At 40.1% G+C, this 17,744-nt stretch overlaps 1 protein-coding gene across 2 annotated transcripts in view; it reads right to left on the minus strand.

The window, feature by feature from the left end:
* Positions 1-817: 817 nt before the first annotated feature.
* The window catches only part of LOC106872992 (E3 ubiquitin-protein ligase MIB2), a 41,382-nt gene continuing 24,455 nt past the window's right edge, over positions 818-17,744 (minus strand). The window contains exons 11-16 of one of the 2 annotated variants that reach the window (XM_089343054.1): positions 15,951-16,105; positions 13,766-13,892; positions 10,929-11,138; positions 10,351-10,541; positions 6,718-6,914; positions 818-1,248 (exon numbers count right to left, since the gene is read on the minus strand). In XM_089343054.1, coding sequence (XP_089199180.1) covers positions 1,025-1,248; positions 6,718-6,914; positions 10,351-10,541; positions 10,929-11,138; positions 13,766-13,892; positions 15,951-16,105 — 1,104 coding nt within the window. In that variant the 3' untranslated portion in view covers positions 818-1,024. The remainder of the gene's footprint in view (positions 1,249-6,717; positions 6,915-10,350; positions 10,542-10,928; positions 11,139-13,765; positions 13,893-15,950; positions 16,106-17,744) is intronic. The other variant, XM_089343055.1, reaches the window with a different exon arrangement.

The following is a 17,744-nucleotide window of genomic DNA, read 5'->3' on the forward strand; positions in this document are numbered from 1 at the left end:
TTCATTTCAGATTTTGATGGGGTTTTTTCCATCATATGTATTACTTGTCTGACTTCATCATATATTATTTATTTGTCTCTTCTTCCTTCTGATCTCATAACCTTCCTCATTTATTTGTTATTTCATATATATATATACACACACACACACACATTTATATAAATATATACACAAATATTTTTATGTATACACACACACATATATATATACATGCACACACATTTATATAAATATATACAAAAATATTTTTATGTACATGCATAAATATGCATACATACATGTATATGTGTGTGTGTGTGTGTGTGTGTGTGTATATATACATATATATATATATATATAAAAAAATATATATATTTATTTATATATATATATGTATACATATATATGTATGTGTTTATTTATATTTGTATGTATATATGAAGATGTGTGTGTGTGCATATGTGTGCACATGTATATATACATACATGTATGTGTGTGTGTGTGTGTGTGTGTGTATATATTTGTATATATATATATATTTGTATATATAGAATGGTGTGGATGAAAGGAGTGAAATAAATCTGGTGAAAGCTGCAATGAAAGGGTGACTGAATTGTAAGATTAAAATCAGATTAAAAACAAAAAAACAAAAACCACTCAAACACAAAAGCAGAGGATGATGTGAGGGTGGTAGTGTGAGGTGTAGATTGACAGCGAGCTTCACTGTGCACTCAGCCAGCCAGCCGGCCAGCTGGCCAACCACCACATGTCATACAGGTAATTAGAAAAAAAAAAAAACCAACAAAAAACACTTAATTAGAGGCAGCGTGGTGGTGGACAGGGATAGGGAGGGAGCAAAGAAAGACAGGGGTCAAAGGTGGGAAGAAGGGGTTTGGAAAAAAGAAAGAAAGAAAGAAAAGAACAGAGAAAGAGAGAGTGACAGACAGACATAAAACCAGAGAAAGCAAAAGGGATTGATTTGTGGAAGGAAGAAAAGGGTGGGGGAGGATTGATTGCGTGAGGTTGGGATGGGCCAGGATGGAGATCAATACAGAATGATCTTCTTCTGAATTGGTTTGCGGCACATGTGACACTGCTTCAACACTTCCCCGCACTCTTTGCAAGTGGTGTGGCCACACACGAATGCCATGTTGCGACGACGCTCCATACAGATTGAACATGTGATCTGTTCTTCCAGTTCTTGAATCTGTTGGTGTTTTGAATCCAGTGAGCTTGGTGATGAATGGAGAATATTGAACTGGGAGCCATCTGCAATAAGAGAGAAAATCATAAACATAGGTACACACATTTATTTATACACACATACATACATATATATAGATCTAGATTGCTGCTTGACAAAACTATTGAATTTGCTAAATCATATGCTGATATTGACCCTAGAGACCTAGATTTTATCAGGCATGCAAGGAATACAATATTGTTCAGTAAAAGATTAGCAAGGGTAAAAAAGTCACTTAGTAAAAAAACTATTTGATGTGGGTCATATGATAGTGCTGACATCTGTGATTTTGTGAGTTTATTTATATTAAACATTGAGATACAAAGACCCATCTTATGATGGTCTATACCAGTGGTTCCCAAACTTTTTGGAGAAGCGACCCACTATTTATGACACCAGTTTATGACGACCCACTTAACTCTACTGGGTCAAAACATTAATGAAAGAAACAAATTTATTTCAGATTACATTTTCATTGAGGCCTGTGAGAGGGCCTCATTTATATTAAATGTGAAACAAAACGTTTTATAACTGTTTCAACGTCTCCATACCCTATGGGCAGGTATTAACTCTAATACAAAACCTCGAAGCAGTAACTGTTATTGGCTCGATCAGTGTTGTACTGTGCCTGGTTAAAGTTCTCTATAAATAGGTAAAAACAGACTTTTCCTTTTTACGATTACGTACGAATAAATAACTTGAGAAAATGACCACCTCTGATTTGTTAAGTTTGTGAAAAAAGCCTACTGCTTGATAAAACAACCAGTCTGGTATTGAAAACATGACTCTTGAACTATCTTGATAGACAGCAGTTAATCAAAGTTAATGCGTAATTTTATATCTTTTTGCGACCCACTAGGATACCGTTCACAACCCATCAGTGGGTCGCGACTCATAGTTTGGGAACCACTGGTCTATACTGTGACGGTGGTTTCTAACATATTTCTACCTTTAATCAATTTGGACTTAAAATTACAGAAACTACTAATCTCTCAATAGTTGATTATTTAGATGTTTCCCTAGATCTAAACTCCTCCTCGTAAAAAACTTTCCCTAAGCCTAATGAGAAACTTGCATATATTCAAAAACAGTCTTGTCATCCTCCTGTAATATTTAAAAACCTGATTGCTAATATTTGTAACAGAGTGCCTAACTTTTCTTCTAAAGAAATTTTCGAGAAATCTTCCCCCAATTATAACAACGCCATTATTGGCAAGGGCTTCGAAGAATTACTATATAATCCTTCTAATAATAATCAAAATATTAATAACAGATCTAGTGGCATCAAAGATAATGTCATACGTAACCCCTCTAGTATTAACCAGAATAATTATGAGAAGAAACCTAAAAATAAGCCAAGGGAAATTATTTGGTTCGCCCTTCTCTTTTCCTTTAATATAAAAACTAAAATTGGTAAAAGATTCCTGTCCTAGACAAACACTTTCCAACCATTCATAGATACAGGAAAATATTTAATAGGTGTTCTGTGAAATTGTCATATAGCTGTTGCCCCAGTATGAAGAGTATCATTACAAGTGGTCAATACTAAGAGCCTGAATCCAGTTGCAACTGTTGCAACACAGGATCCTGTCCACTTGACCAATGATGTATGATTAAATCTATGATATATGAGACAGAAGTTACTGCAACCCTAAATAATAATACATCTGATAAGAAGACTTATATTGGTCTATGTGAAGGGGAATTTAAAAACCGTTATGCCAATCACAAAGCCTCCTTCCGACATAGGGACAAAAGTAAAGCTACTAAATTTGCTAGCTACGTATGGACCCTCGAAGGTAACAAAACACCACGTGATTAAATGGAAAGCAATTAAGAAATCCATACCTTATGAGAATGGATTGAATAAATGTAGGCTTTGTTTCACCGAAAGAGCGTAGATCCTGTTCAAATCTAAGATCCCTAACTCTCTATTGAACTCTAGGTCAGAAACTTTTGGTGGTTGCCTGACGAGCACCCGTGCCAGTGGCATGTGAGAAGCACCATTCGAGCATGGCTGATGCCAGTGCTGCCTGACTGGCTCCCATGCTGGTGGCATGTAAAAAGCACCATTCAGGTGTAACCGATGCCAGTGCCGCCTGATTGGCATCTGTGCCGGTGGAATGAAAAAAGCACCATTAGAGCATGGTCGATGCCAGTGCCGCCAGACTGGCACCTGTGCTGGTGGCACATAAAAAGAACCCACTACACTCTCGGAGTGGCTGGCATTAGGAAGGGCATCCAACTGTAGAAACCTTGCAAGATCAGATTGGAGCCTGGTGCAGTCCTCAGTCAAACCATCCAACCAGCATGGAAAGCAGACTTTAAACAATGATGATAATACACACACATATATCCACAGGTGGAACGTTATAACTAATAAATGTTGGTAGTCTCAAAGCAGTTAGTCTTAAAAATTCTATTAAAGCAGGGGAGATAACCTAATCGCGATTCAATATTTTCTTACGTGAAGGGTATAGGAATAATTGACCAGTCGAAATGTATCTAGCAGTAAAATGTGCTGTGATGGGTCTAGAAACTTCTAGGTCCTCATACACGATCACATCGCAAAAGGATGTTACTGTATTTTGTAACTCAGAGTCAATAACAACACTACTTATCTTGGCTCCTAGTTATAGATGTAGATGTCTCCCTTGAACTTCTTCCTGTTGACTTGGCCCTAGCACCATACATCTGTTATTCTCACCATGTCTGGCTTTCCTCACTGTTATTCTACTGCTCTTCACTCCTTTCTGTATGGTCAGTCATTACCTACTCTCCCCTACCTACCTTCCAATTCATATTTGTCATTAAACGCTCTGCACTTTTATTCATCATACAATTCTATATTTCTGAGATAGTGTAGAGACGTTGGTTATGGTGGTGCAGTCACCTAGAGGTTCTAAGTTCAATCTCAGGCAAGTTACTGAAAAACCATCAACTAAATATCCTGCAAATTAAACTCTACACAGGGTATTGTGTTGTCAGATAGACTGTCGAAATAACTAATGGAACAGTGACATTTGGAAATCTATAGCTCACATGTCAGAAATACCTCATGGCCAGGGATCACCAAACTATGGCCCCCAGGCCAGATTGGGCCCACGAGGTCAGTTCATTCGACCCACCGCACACTGTGTCTTTTATGTAAGTACTTGCAATGAGAGTTCATTTACCTCCAGCATAAACATCGGTGTTTGGAACGACTCGTGTCTGTGAGCAAACATTTTCAATAATGAAGAATGTGAAGTCAGCAAATCGAATGAGATTGACTGATGAACATTTGAAAGCAATTCTCTTGGTTGGATGCAGCAATTCCAAAGCAAATATTGGTGACATCTTCAAAAGCTAAACACTAGTTTCACAAATCTCACTAACTCTTTTTGATGTTTAGTTAGTGAGATTCATGTATGTGCGCACTTGGTGTGATATAACTATCTTATTGCTAACATCACCTTTTGTGATAACGGTTTGGTAAATAAATATGTTGGTTGTCTTTATTTTTTGAGTATTCACTATATTGTATTAAACGAAATAGTTACGCCGCCCGCGCTCATCATTCTCTCAGTTACCTGGCCCGCCGTGAGAAAAGTTTGTTGATCTCTGTTGTAAGCCAACATACGGATTTAATAAGTAGCCATATTAAAAAATTACGGACATGTACTTGCATAGCAAGTGACCTGATCTGAGATCGTGTGCTGGAAAGAAAAAAATTGCAGCGTGGAAGGTGTTTATAAGCCATTAAAAATAACACACAAAAACCGTTAGATTCACTTCGACATTTAAATTTAATTTGCCAAAATATTTTCGTCGCTTTGAGACCACGACCTGTTCACTGACAAAATTCCGTATTTGTCAGTGAACAGGTCGCGGTCTCAAAGCGACGAAAATATTTTGGCAAATTAAATTTAAATGTCGAAGTGAATCTAACGGTTTTTGTGTGTTATTTTAAATGGCTTATAAGCACCTTCCACGCTGCATATTAAAAAAAAAGAAAACAATAAAACAAGGGAGGTAACCCTATCGTGACTCCCTAACTTTCTTCTTGAACCAAGGGTTATCTTTTCCTGATAAAAACGACTGTTCAATTCGTGATGCCCTTTCTCTCACAAGTGAAAATTAATTTAAATTGCCAAAATAAATTTTAATAACCAGGTGAAATGAACATTTAGGTAAGTTTTCCTATGAACCCCAGACTCTCGAAAGATCTATTAACTCAATAACCAGATGTTATTAAAAAACAACAAACTCATTTTCCCAGTTTCATCTCCCAACAGAAGGATCTCTTTCTCTGGCACATAAAATACGCCATTTTGAGCGTGGCCGTTGCCAGTACCTCCTGACTGGCCCTCGTGCCAGTGGCACATAAAAGCACCCACTACACTCTCGGAGTGGTTGGCATTAGGAAGGGCATCCAGCTGTAGAAACTTTGCCAGACCAGATTGGAGCCTGGTATAGCCATCTGGTTTCACCAGTCCTCAGTCAAATCGTCCAACCCATGCTAGCATGGAAAACAGACGTTAAACGATGATGATGATGATGATGACACACATATATATATACACGCATACATATTGTCTTGTGTGTTTGGGTTCTTTTCCCCTCATTTTACAAACATTAGAAAGAGGGAAATTGGAGGATGGTTTGGCTGCTATTTACAGTGAGTCAAGCATTGAATAGAGGCATCATCAGTGCCCGTGGTTGAGACACTGATAGGATCTGAACTCAGAACGTAAAAGAATGAAGGCATGGCTGTGAGGTAAGAAGTTTACTTCCCAACTCCATGATTCTAGGTTCAGTCACACTGTGTGACATCGTGTACCGGTGTTTCCTAGTATAGCCTCGGGTTGGTAGACAGAAACTGAACGAAGCCTGTCACACACATATATGTATGCGTGTGCGTGTGTCTGTGTTTTCCCACCATCATCGTTTGACAACTGGTGTTGGTGTGTTTACATCCCTGTAACTTATCAGTTCTGCAAAAACAGATTGATAGAATAAGTGTTAGGCTTAAGAAATAAGTCCTGGAGTTGATTTGCTCAACTAGAACCCTTCAAGGTTGTGCTCCAGCATGGACGCAGCCAAATGACTAAAACAAGTAAAAGAATACAAGAGAGGGAGTCCCTTATTGGGCCCATGGTAGTTCATTTCATTGACTTTGGATGTACAAAAGCACAGCACTGCCAGAATTTGAACTCAAGCAGACAGACAAATAGGAGGAAAACAGAGAAAGAGAGAGAAAGAGAGATAGAGATAGAATAGACTGATATACTGATAGAGAGGGACAGACATACAATAGACTGAAGTACTGAGAAAGAGAGACGGAGAGAGAGAGAGAAACGATAGACTGATATTGCTTCTGTTTGACAGAGAGGGATAGACATATATATGAATCTATTGTTTCTCTCTCTCTCTCTGCCAGATTACTGTACAGAGAGATAGACAGACAGACGGACAGACACCAGTTGAGAGCAAGACATAAAGCCTGTCCTTACCAATTCCAATTTTGCTAGTTACAGGCACTTTACACTGGATACATTTTTTAATCATAATTTTTAGGCTACAGTCTTCGCAGGTCACCACATGACCACAGGGCTGGAACTTCACAGTTGCCTGTTTATCAGAACACAGCAAACAATCTTTGATATGACTTCTTGGATCATCGATATGGTCTGGCACTTGTTGTCCCATTCTATGGAAGAGAGAAAGTAAAGATGAGTAATAAAAGAGAGAAGAAGCTGCATACACACTCACAAACACAGGGAGAAAGAATTTATACAGGGTGGCCCAAAAGCAGGTTTACAGTTATTACGTTGGCACTTTAAATTTCTTTTAAAATATTTTATTACATTTAAATTTCTATCTTGCAATTAACTAAATTAGCATAGAATAATGGTTTCATCTGTACCAGTAGATCACTAAGAGCACCGTCCGAGCGTGATCGTTGCCGAGCACCAGCTGTCTGGCTTCCGAGCTGGTAGTACGTAAATAGCACCATTTGAACGTGATTGTTCCTGGCACATGAAAAGACATTCAAGCGAGTTCGTTGCCAGTATCACTGGACTGGCTCCTGTGCAGGTGGCATGTAAAATACACCATTTCGAGCATGGCCGTTGCCAGTACCTCCTGACTGGCTTTCGTGCTGGTGGCACGTAAAAGCACCCACTACACTCTCTGAGTGGTTGGCGTTAGGAAGGGCATCCAGCTGTAGAAACTCTGCCAAATCAGATTGGAGCCTGGTGTAGCCGTCTGGTTTCACCAGTCCTCAGTCAAATCGTCCAACCCATGCTAGCATGGAAAGCGGACGTTAAACGATGATGATGATGATTTCTTTTATAATTAAGATCTAAACTGTTAATATATGAATGCAAAAGAGATAGTTGAATAACTGTAAACCTACTTCTGGGTTATCCTGTATAAGACTCTGTTAGCTGAAGTGTGAGGCAAAGCGCAAGAGAAAAAGACAGTGAGAGAAAAGAAAGAGAAAGAAGTGTTAACGATGTGCTGTAGGGTGGGGAGAGAAAAGTAAAGAGAAAGAGAAATGTTTAGGATGCAATGTTCAGCAGAGCGTAATGTTCTGGTGGTGAGGTTAAAGAAAGGCTGATAAAGAGAGATGGGGAGGGCAGGCAGTTACATTAAGAGAGAGGTAGAGAGAGAGAGAGTTAGTGGAAGTGAGAGGTGAAGAGACAGAAAGAAATGTTAAAGACATGAAGATGGGAATTACATGGTTTAAAAGATTATTGAAGAGGTAGAGAGAAAAAGAGAAATCTAAAATGCTTAGTAGAGCATTTAATATATTATAATCTAATATATTATTGTGACTGGAAGTGAAATACTTAGCAAAATAAAAATAAAAATGCAAATCATTTAATCTTTCTTAAACAGCTTCTCTTAATCTTTCCCGTTCTGTGGAATTTCCATGGGTTCCACTAATTCAGAATAATTTTCTTTAAAAATTATATAATTCTTTGTGTAATACTTGAGACTTCTTGTGCCTCTACATTTTACACACTTCAAAGTTGACAGTTCTTTGTTCAGTAATCACCTCTGGCAGGTTTGCAGGAAGGGGGGGGGGGCGCAGAATGCCTGCTCTCGATCTACAGCAGCAATGACATCTGATGCATGTGAAGGAAGCTACTGCTCTTTCATATTCTCTCTGTCCTCAATGGTTCGAATTATGAGCTTTAGCAACCACTGCCCTCCTCCCATGTGTCTGGGAAGATGCCGGAGTTCTTCATACGTCTCTTCAGAACATCCCTGTATCATGACTTTTGGCCAGCATGGCTCTGCCTGCCCTGATCTAAGTTCAGTATAGAAAATTGCCTTTAGGGGCCTACTCTGCATCCTTCAAACATGCCCTGCCCAGCACTGCTGCAATGAGTCAATGAGGGCCTCCACACTAATTGCACCAGTGAAGCACAGCACCTCTGCACCAGGAATCTGACCCTGCCATCCTACATCATCATCATTATCATCACTTAATGTCTGCTTTCCAAGCTGGCATGGGTTGGAGAGATTGTACATAACACTATATATTAGTGTATATGATGATGTATGATGATGATGATGATGATGATGATATGAATGACAATAATGTTAGTCAGAAGAAATGAAGGAATTGTGCCTTAGTTTGTTTCTGTATCAGGACAGAAAGTCATCAGATTTTCCAGGAAAGTGAAATAGAATAAAATAAAATAAAGTAAAACAGTTGTATTACTACATTTAAGAATTCCTTGTGTTGTGCCAGTGCCATTGCGTGACTTTTAGAGGACCCTTGAAACTTTCCGTTTTGAAGCCCTTCAATCAAAATTCATAATCTACGCACCTTTTATTCATAGCTATATTTTACTTTTATCTGAAGTTCAATATTTCACATTATCCTAAAGAACATCTTCAGAAGTACAAGTTAAATTTATTCAGGTCTATCACAAATTTCAATGAGTAAAACTTCCAGACATGAATAAAAGAGCTTTTTGATAATCCAGGCAACTTTCAAAGACAAACAAGGTGCACTTTTCACTTCGTGAAATCCTAGATCACTTCAGAATAATCAAGCTGAGAGCTAAGTTTGTGTTCCATAGATATCAGAGACAATCTACAAAGTCTGGTACACATTCGTGGTACGAGATAATATTTTTATAAGAACTTTTGCAGGTACAATGTATTACCATTTTATTTCTTGAATTTTCATTTAACATAGACAGTTTTATTCTTGTTCAATATCTTAACCAAAGTAAATAGATGACTCATCTACATACTTTGATCTTAACATGGGCCCTCAACCGCAGAGGCCCCCTGTGACCGCAAGGGTTGCAGGGGCTTAGCGACAGCCTTGTGTTGTGCTTGACAATTCTAGTGCCCCTACACTCCCAAATACTTTAAAAAAAAAAAAAAAAAAAAAAAAAATCTAATAAATGTAAATATTTAATTTTATTCTATTTCATTTCCTGGGGAAAAAAATTTGAAAACTTTTTGTACATCATCATCATTTAATGTCTGTCTTCCCTGCAGGCATGAGGCTGGAGAGTTGCACCAAAATCCAGTTGTCTGTTTTGGCAAGGTTCCACATGGATCCAGATTCATTCCCACTGCGTGGCACCTTGGGCAAGTGTCTTCTACTATAGCCTCAGGCCAACCAAAGCCTTGTGAGTGGATTTGGAAGGCAGAAACTGAAGGAAACCCTTTGTATATATATGTGTGTGTGTGTGTGTGTTTTTGTGTCTGTGTTTGTGCCCCCATCACTGCTTGACAACCAGTGTTGGCATGTCCCCATAACTTAGCAGTTCGGCAAAAAGACAAATAGAATAAGTACTAGGCTTAAAAATAAAAAAAAGGTCCTGGGGTTGATTTGTTCAACTAAAATCCTTCAAGGCAGTGCTCCAGTATGACTGCAGCCAAATGACTAAAACAAGTAAAAGAAGTATATATGTGTGTGTGTGTATGTGTGTGTGTGTGTGTTTCTGTTTGTTTTTATATAGCCAGTGTGTGAGTATAAATGGATACCATGTTTATGTGGCTTCTAAACAACTAAAATCAACAATAACAGGGGACATAAACGCAGTTAGATAGAAAATTCTCCCAAATTAAAACAAGGCAAATTTATGTTACCACTGTCCTTCCATACTTACGAAATTGCAGCAAACCTCTTCACTCTCTCTTCCAATATCGAATCGCAGATGATGTCGAGTGGTGTAACCTTTCGGTGGTTTTTATGGTAAAGATCTGCACCTCGTTGTGCAAGATAACAAGCTACAACCACACCCGAACGCTCATCTTCTTCGCTTAAGCCAAGTTGTGAACGAATCTGAAAGAAATAAAACTGATAAGATATATAAACAGAGAAGGCTTCATCGCATTCACATATTCAGACATACAACTTCGTCTCTTTCTTAAATAAAGCCACTCTCTTTCTCTTTCTTTCTTACATAGTCTCTCTCTCTCTCTCTCTCTCTCTCTCTTTTTCTATCTTTCTTTCCTCCATAGTCTCTGTCTTTGTCTGTTTGTCTCTCTTTCTAACATACAGTCTCTTCTATTTCTTTCTATACATCACATAAGCTGTTCCTCTCTAACACACAAGAACAACCACCACATGCACTCTTTCACTTTCTCACACATTCAGACACTCTCTTTCTTCCTCTCTCTCCCTCTCACTCATGTTCACACTCACACACACACACACACCAAAACCCCAAATGTTTCCACTTACTCCATCTAGTACATGTGAGTGTTCACTCTCGCTGCCAACAGTCTGCCTCAAGAGAGCCAGATGTAAGCAGATATCTCCGTCTTCATCTTCGGCGTTGATTTCCGCTCCTTTTGACACCAGGAATTCCGTCAAACCTATATGGCCCTGGGACACGGCAAGGAGAAGTGGAGTCTGTTGACGATTGTTCCGAATATCCAATTGTGCTTGGCCCTAGAAAACAGAGAGAGAGATGTTAGTGGTAATGATGATGATGATGGTGGCAGTGGTGTAGCTAAAGGGGGAAGAGGAGAGACCACACTCCTCCGTGGCACATTTTTTCAAAATTGGGCCTTTTTTCAGCATTTATTATTTTTAACTCTTTAGTTTATTTGTGTAATGAAGATTGAATCTCTATTTTTTTGTGTCCCAAAAAGATGTGGGATGAAGTGGTGGGAAGGGATCTTCGGCTGCTGGGCCTTACTGAGAAAATGATAAGGGACCGGGAGATGTACTGATTTGCTGTACTTGATCAGACGCATCAAGCTAAGTAAAACCTCTGTCTTCCACACACAGAGGCTTGTCCTTTGCAGGTGTCCCTTAAAAAGTACTGGTGCCCATGCTGCGTTAACGCATTCATGATGGTGCTGCGTAAACACACCTGTGCCAGTGGCACATAAGAAGCACATTCTGTTAAGTGGTTGGCATTAGGAAGGGCATCCACCTGTAGAAATCATGCCACAACAGACAGTTGGAGTCTGGACAGTGCCCTGCTAGCTAGCTACAAACCGTCTAACCCATGCCAGCATAGAAAGCAGACGTTAAATGCTGATGATGATGTTAATCACATGGCCTTGGCATAACTTTCTGGACTCATTCCTTTATTTGACCAACCAGGCACAGGAGTGGCTGTGTGGTAAGTACCTTGCTTACCAACCACATGGTTCCAGGTTCAGTCCCACTGCGTGGCACCTTGGGCAAGTGTCTTCTACTATAGCCTCAGGCTGACCAAAGCCTTGTGAGTGGATTTGATAGACGGAAACTGGAAGAAGCCCATCGTATATGTATATATATATGTGTGTGTTATTTCTTTACTACCCACAAGGGGCTACACACAGAGGGGACAAACAAGGACAGACAAACGGATTAAGTTGATTATATCGACCCCAGTGAGTAACTGGTACTTATTTAATCGACCCCGAATGGATGAAAGGTAAAGTCAACACCGGCGGAATTTGAACTCAGAAAGTAGCGGCAGACGAAATACCGCTAAGCATTTCATCCGGCGTGCTAACGTTTCTGCCAGCTCGCCACCTTATATATATATATGTGTGTGTGTGTGTGTGTGTGTGTGTGTGTGTGTGTGTGTGTGTGTGTGTATGTTTGTGCATCTGTTTGTCCCCCTAGCATCGCTTGACAACCAATTGTGGTGTGCTTACGTCCCCGTAACTTAGTGGTTCGGCAAAAGAGACCGATAGAATAAGTACTAGGCTTACAAAAGAATAAGTCCTAGGGTCGATTTCCTCAACTAAAGGCAGTGCTCCAGCATGGCCACAGTCAAATGACTGAAACAAGTAAAAGAGTAAAGAGAGAGAGAGTAAACCCCTGCGATTTCGAACTGTCTGCTTAATCTCCTGTGATGTGTTGGTGGCCACTGATGTTATCCCTCGGACAACATTAGTGGCATGGAGACGGGGGAGGCTGGTAGGCATGGGCAACTGCTGGTCTTCAATAAACAACCTTGCCTGGACCTGTGCTTCAGAGGAGAACTTTCTAGGTGCAATCCCTTGGTCATTCATGACTGATGGGGGTCTTTACCCTTTTAGTTTCATACATAATGACACTGTTAGTGAAACATGAAATTAATGAATGTAGAATGATTTATGTATATTGTTGTTGTTGGCACTCCATCGCTTACGACGTCGAGGGTTCCTGTTGATCCGATCAACGGAACAGCCTGCTCGTGAAATTAACGTGCAAGTGGCTGAGCACTCCACAGACACGTGTTCCCTTAACGTAGTTCTCGGGGATATTCAGCGTGACACAGTGTGACAAGGCTGACTCTTTGAATTACAGGCACAACAGAAACAGGAAGAAAGAGTGAGAGAAAGTTGTGGTGAAAGAGTACAGCAGGGTTCGCCACCATCCCCTGCCAGAGCCTCGTGGAGCTTTAGGTGTTTTCGCTCAATAAACACTCAAAACGCCCGGTCTGGGAATCGAAACCGCGATCATATGACTGCGTGTCCACTGCCCTAACCACTGGGCCATTGCGCCTCCACTTTATGTATATTATAACTAATGAAATAAGTTGCGTAGTGTAAGAGAAATGAGTTAGAAATTGTTTGGTGTGTTTAACAGCACCTTTTTATGCAAACACTACCCTTAACTTTAGAATCTGGGTACATCTCTGGGTAGTGGTGGTGGTGGTGGCAATGTTTGTGGTGTTGGAGGTGTTGGAGGCAGCAGTAAGATGGTGGTGACAAGGAGGGTGATGATGGGGGAGAAAGGGGAGCGAAATTCGGCCAAGTGGCAAGGAGGAGGAGGAGGAGGAGGAGACATAAAAACTATGAGGAAAGGTTTTTTTAATTGAAATGCAAACAACTTGAAAATTTTGTACCACATGCTGGTGCCAAGTGAAAAGCATCCAGTCCACTCTGTAAAGTGGTTGGCATTAGGAAGGGCCTCCAGCCATAAAAACCATGCCAAAACAGACAGTGAGGCTTGGTGCAGTCCTCTGGCTTGACAGCTCCTGTGAAACTATGCCAGCATCGAAAACAGACATTAAATGATGAAGACGATGATGATGGCAACCAGGGGTTATATTAAAGATATCGTCATTTATTAAAGGCCCTAATACCTACCACAGTGAGGAGCGTGTTAGCAACCTCTCGGTGACCATTTAAAGCTGCAAGGTGTAGTGCGGCAAAACCATCATCTTTCTTAATATCAACAATATGTCGGCATTTTTGCAGAATTCTTTCAGTTGCACTGGAAACAGAAAAACAAAAAAAAAAATTTTTTTAAAATTCTCAGATGAGTTGAATCTAATCTAATCAAACTGTCGAACCCATCCCAGCATGAAATGACAAAGAAAGACCCTGAACAAAAGTGCACACATGTGGCTGTGCCCGTGGCATGTGTAAGGACTTTCGAGCGAGATCGTTGCCAGGGCCGCTGGATTGGCTCTTGTGCGGGTAGCACATAAAATACACCATTTTGAGCGTGGCCGTTGTCAGTACCGCCTGACTGGCCTTTGTGCCGGTGGCAAGTAAAAGCACCTACTACATTCTCGGAGTGGTTGGTGTTAGGAAGGGCATCCAGCTGTAGAAACTCTACCAAATCAGATCGGAGCCTGGTGTAGCCATCTGGTTTCACCAGTCCTCAGTCAAATCGTTCAACCTATGCTAGCATGGAAAGCGGACGTTAAACGGCGATGATGATGATGATGATGAATGACATGACAGCCTTCTCTGTTTATATATTTTATCTTTTATTCACGTAAGCAACATGTAGCAGAAACATGTGTCGGTCGTTTTAACTAAGTAATTATGCTGTACTAACTCGACCCGTGAAAACTTCACCAGAAAACATTAAAAATGTAAGCATCTGTAAATAGAGACTTAATAACAATCAAATAATTATGTAGAAGCAGGACTCTGGGAAATTATACAAAATACAAAAATGTAAGCCTCTTTAAATAGTGACCATATTTAAGTATGGAATAATTTTTATTATTTTTATGTTATAATACTAATAATCATAAGTTTTTATGCAATATAATCTGATAGTTTTGAAATTCAGCATTTCATATACATGCACATTGCTCACTTTCACACCTCCAGGAGGTGTGAGCGTTGAGGTCTTTTTTTAACTGGTACCACCCGTAGTCCAGGAGGTTTGAATATTGATGCCTTTTGTTTTTAAATGGTTCCAGCTATGGTCATTGAGTTCCACACCCTCAGTGAGTTTTCTTGTCCTGTATGTATGTATGTGTGTGTGTGTGTGTGTGTGTGTGTGTGTGTGTGTGTGTGTGTGTATGTGTGTGTATGTGTGTGTGTATGTGTGTGTGTGTATGTGTGTGTATGTGTGTGTGTATGTGTGTGTGTATGTGTGTGTGTGTGTATGTATGTATGTATGTATGTATGAGAAGGTGCATGGCTCCAATGATGAGGTAGTAAGTTGAATTCCCGGACCAGGTTGTGTGTTGTGTTCTTGAACAAGACACTTTATTTCATATGGCTCTTTTTAACTCAGCTTTAGAAATGGTTGTGACATCACAGGTGCCAAGCTGTATCAGCCTTTACCATTCCCTTGGATAACATCAGTGGCGTAGAGAGCAGAAGGCTGGTATGTATGGGTGACTGCTAATCATCTGCAAAATTCTTCCTACAAACCTGCACTTCAAAGAGGAATTTTCTAATTCCTGGTTGGCCATGGCCAATGGAGGCCCTAAAACATTCTCTGTCTCTATCCACTTAACTTGTCCCTTGAGGTGGGCATGGCTAGAATGTCTTTGATCATAAGTCTGCAGAATGAGGCCACACTTGGTGGTGAGAAGATGGGGTTAAGGAACAATGTTAACAACAACAACAACAACAAAAATGAAATAGGCACAGGAGTGGCTGTGTGGTAAGTAGCTTGCTTACCAACCACATGGTTCCGGGTTCAGTCCCACTGCGTGGCACCTTGGGCAAGTGTCTTCTACTATAGCCTCGGGCCGACCAAAGCCTTGTGAGTGGATTTGGTAGACGGAAACTGAAAGAAGCCCGTCGTATATATGTATATATATATGTATGTGTATGTATATGTTTGTGTGTCTGTGTTTGTCCCCCCACCATCGCTTGACAACCGATGCTGGTGTGTTTACGTCCCCGTAACTTAGCGGTTCGGCAAAAGAGACCGATAGAATAAGTACTAGGCTTCCAAAGAATATGTCCTAGGGTCGATTTGCTCGACCAAAGGCGGTGCTCCAGCATGGCCGCAGTCAAATGACCGAAACAAGTAAAAGAGTAAAAGAGAGAAGCAACAACACCAGCAATTACTTACAAGTTATTCCCCTTGAGAGCTGCGTGATGTAACACATTGAAGCCTCGGTTGTTACGCAACGTGTAATCGATACCAGGATAGCTGACAAGAAAATCAATGATCTGTCGGTTCTCTTTGCCTATAGCGTCATGTAGGGCAGTATCTCCATATGCATCCTGGGGATAATAACAATAACAATAATGACAACAACAACAACAATAATAAAAATAATTCTTTCAGGCACAAGGCCTGAAATTTTGCAAAAAGGGGCTAGTCGATTACATTGACCCCCCAATGCTCAGCTTGTACTTATTTTATCGACCCCTAGAAGGAGGAAAGGTAAAGAATTTTGTCTGGCATGAGAAGGGTTTTGCCACCTTGCTGCCTTAATAATGGTTTCAAATTTTGTCACAAGGGCAGCAATATTTGGGGCAGGGGACTAGTCAATTACCTTGACCCCAGTGTGTAACTGGTACTTAATTTATCGATCCTTGAGAGGATGAAAGGCAAAGTCAACCTCAGCAGAATTTGAACTCAGAACCTAAAGACCATTAAGCGTCTTGCCTGCTGTGCCAATGATTTTGCTAGCTCATCACCTTAACAATAATCCTTTCTAGTAAAGGCACAAGGCCTGAAATTTTGGGGGAGGGGACTATTCGATTACATTGACCCCAGTACGTAACTGGTAATTATTTAATCGACCCTGAAAGGATGAAAGGCAAAGTCAACCTCAGTGGAATTTGAATTCAGAATGTAGCAACAGGCGAAATATCATTAAGCACTTCAGCTGGCATGCTAACGATTCTGCCAGCTCGCTGCCTTAATAATAATAATGAGAATCCTTTCTATTGTAGGTATAAGGCCTGATATTTTGGGAGTGGGGCCTAGTAGACTATATTGCCCCCAGTGCTCTACAGGTACATCTTTCATCGAACACAAAAGGATAAAAGGCACAGTTGACCTCAGTGGAATTTGAACTCTGAACGTGAGGTCATATGATATACCACTAAACACTTTTCCCAGCATGTTAATGATTCTGCCAGCTCGCTGCCTTATATATAGATTTCAAATTCTGGTACAAGACTAGCAAGTTCAGGGAAGGGCTGAGACAATTAAATCAACCCCAGTATTTAACTGGTACTTATTCTATTGACCCCAGTAGAATTTGAACTCAGAATGCTGTAAAGCATTTTGCCCAGTGTTCTTCTGCCGGCTCGCTGCCTAGGGGTTTCAGCTAAAATATTGCAAAGGGCACTTGATGATATTGGATTGACTAGAAGGAATGGAAAAAGCAAGGAAACATAGGAGGCCATTTTTAGTCTGTTCAAACATTTGGGGAGGATTTGACTGGTTTGACCCTTTCTGATTAACTCAGTCAAATGCTTATTTATTTACATTGTTTTGAATTAGTCACACATTATCTTGAATCTTTGAGATTTCAATGATGTAATTGTTAATCTTTTTAGAATGACATTGTAGCGTGGCTATGAGAGGTCAGATCTGGCCCATTCAAACATAAAACAGGTAGAATATTTGGAGCAAATATGGTTAATTGAACCTTCCAGCATTCAAATTATTTTGTCAAATGTAATGCTTATCATTTACAGTAATCCCTTGCCATATCGCGGTCCACCTATCGCAGTTTATTATTTAAGCTTACGTCGATTCCCCCCGTTGTGTTGTTTTGCATTTATAATAAAATGAATATACACAAATTATAAAAATTATTTTTAAAAATAAGGCAAGTGAGAGCATAATCTATGATCTCTGCCAGAAGTGTAGCCAGCTTACTAATCCGTATCTTTACTTCATTGA

This window comes from Octopus bimaculoides, chromosome 26 (genome assembly GCF_046866305.1).
Source record: "Octopus bimaculoides isolate indiv1 chromosome 26, ASM4686630v1, whole genome shotgun sequence".
NCBI classification, from domain to species: domain Eukaryota; kingdom Metazoa; phylum Mollusca; class Cephalopoda; order Octopoda; family Octopodidae; genus Octopus; species Octopus bimaculoides.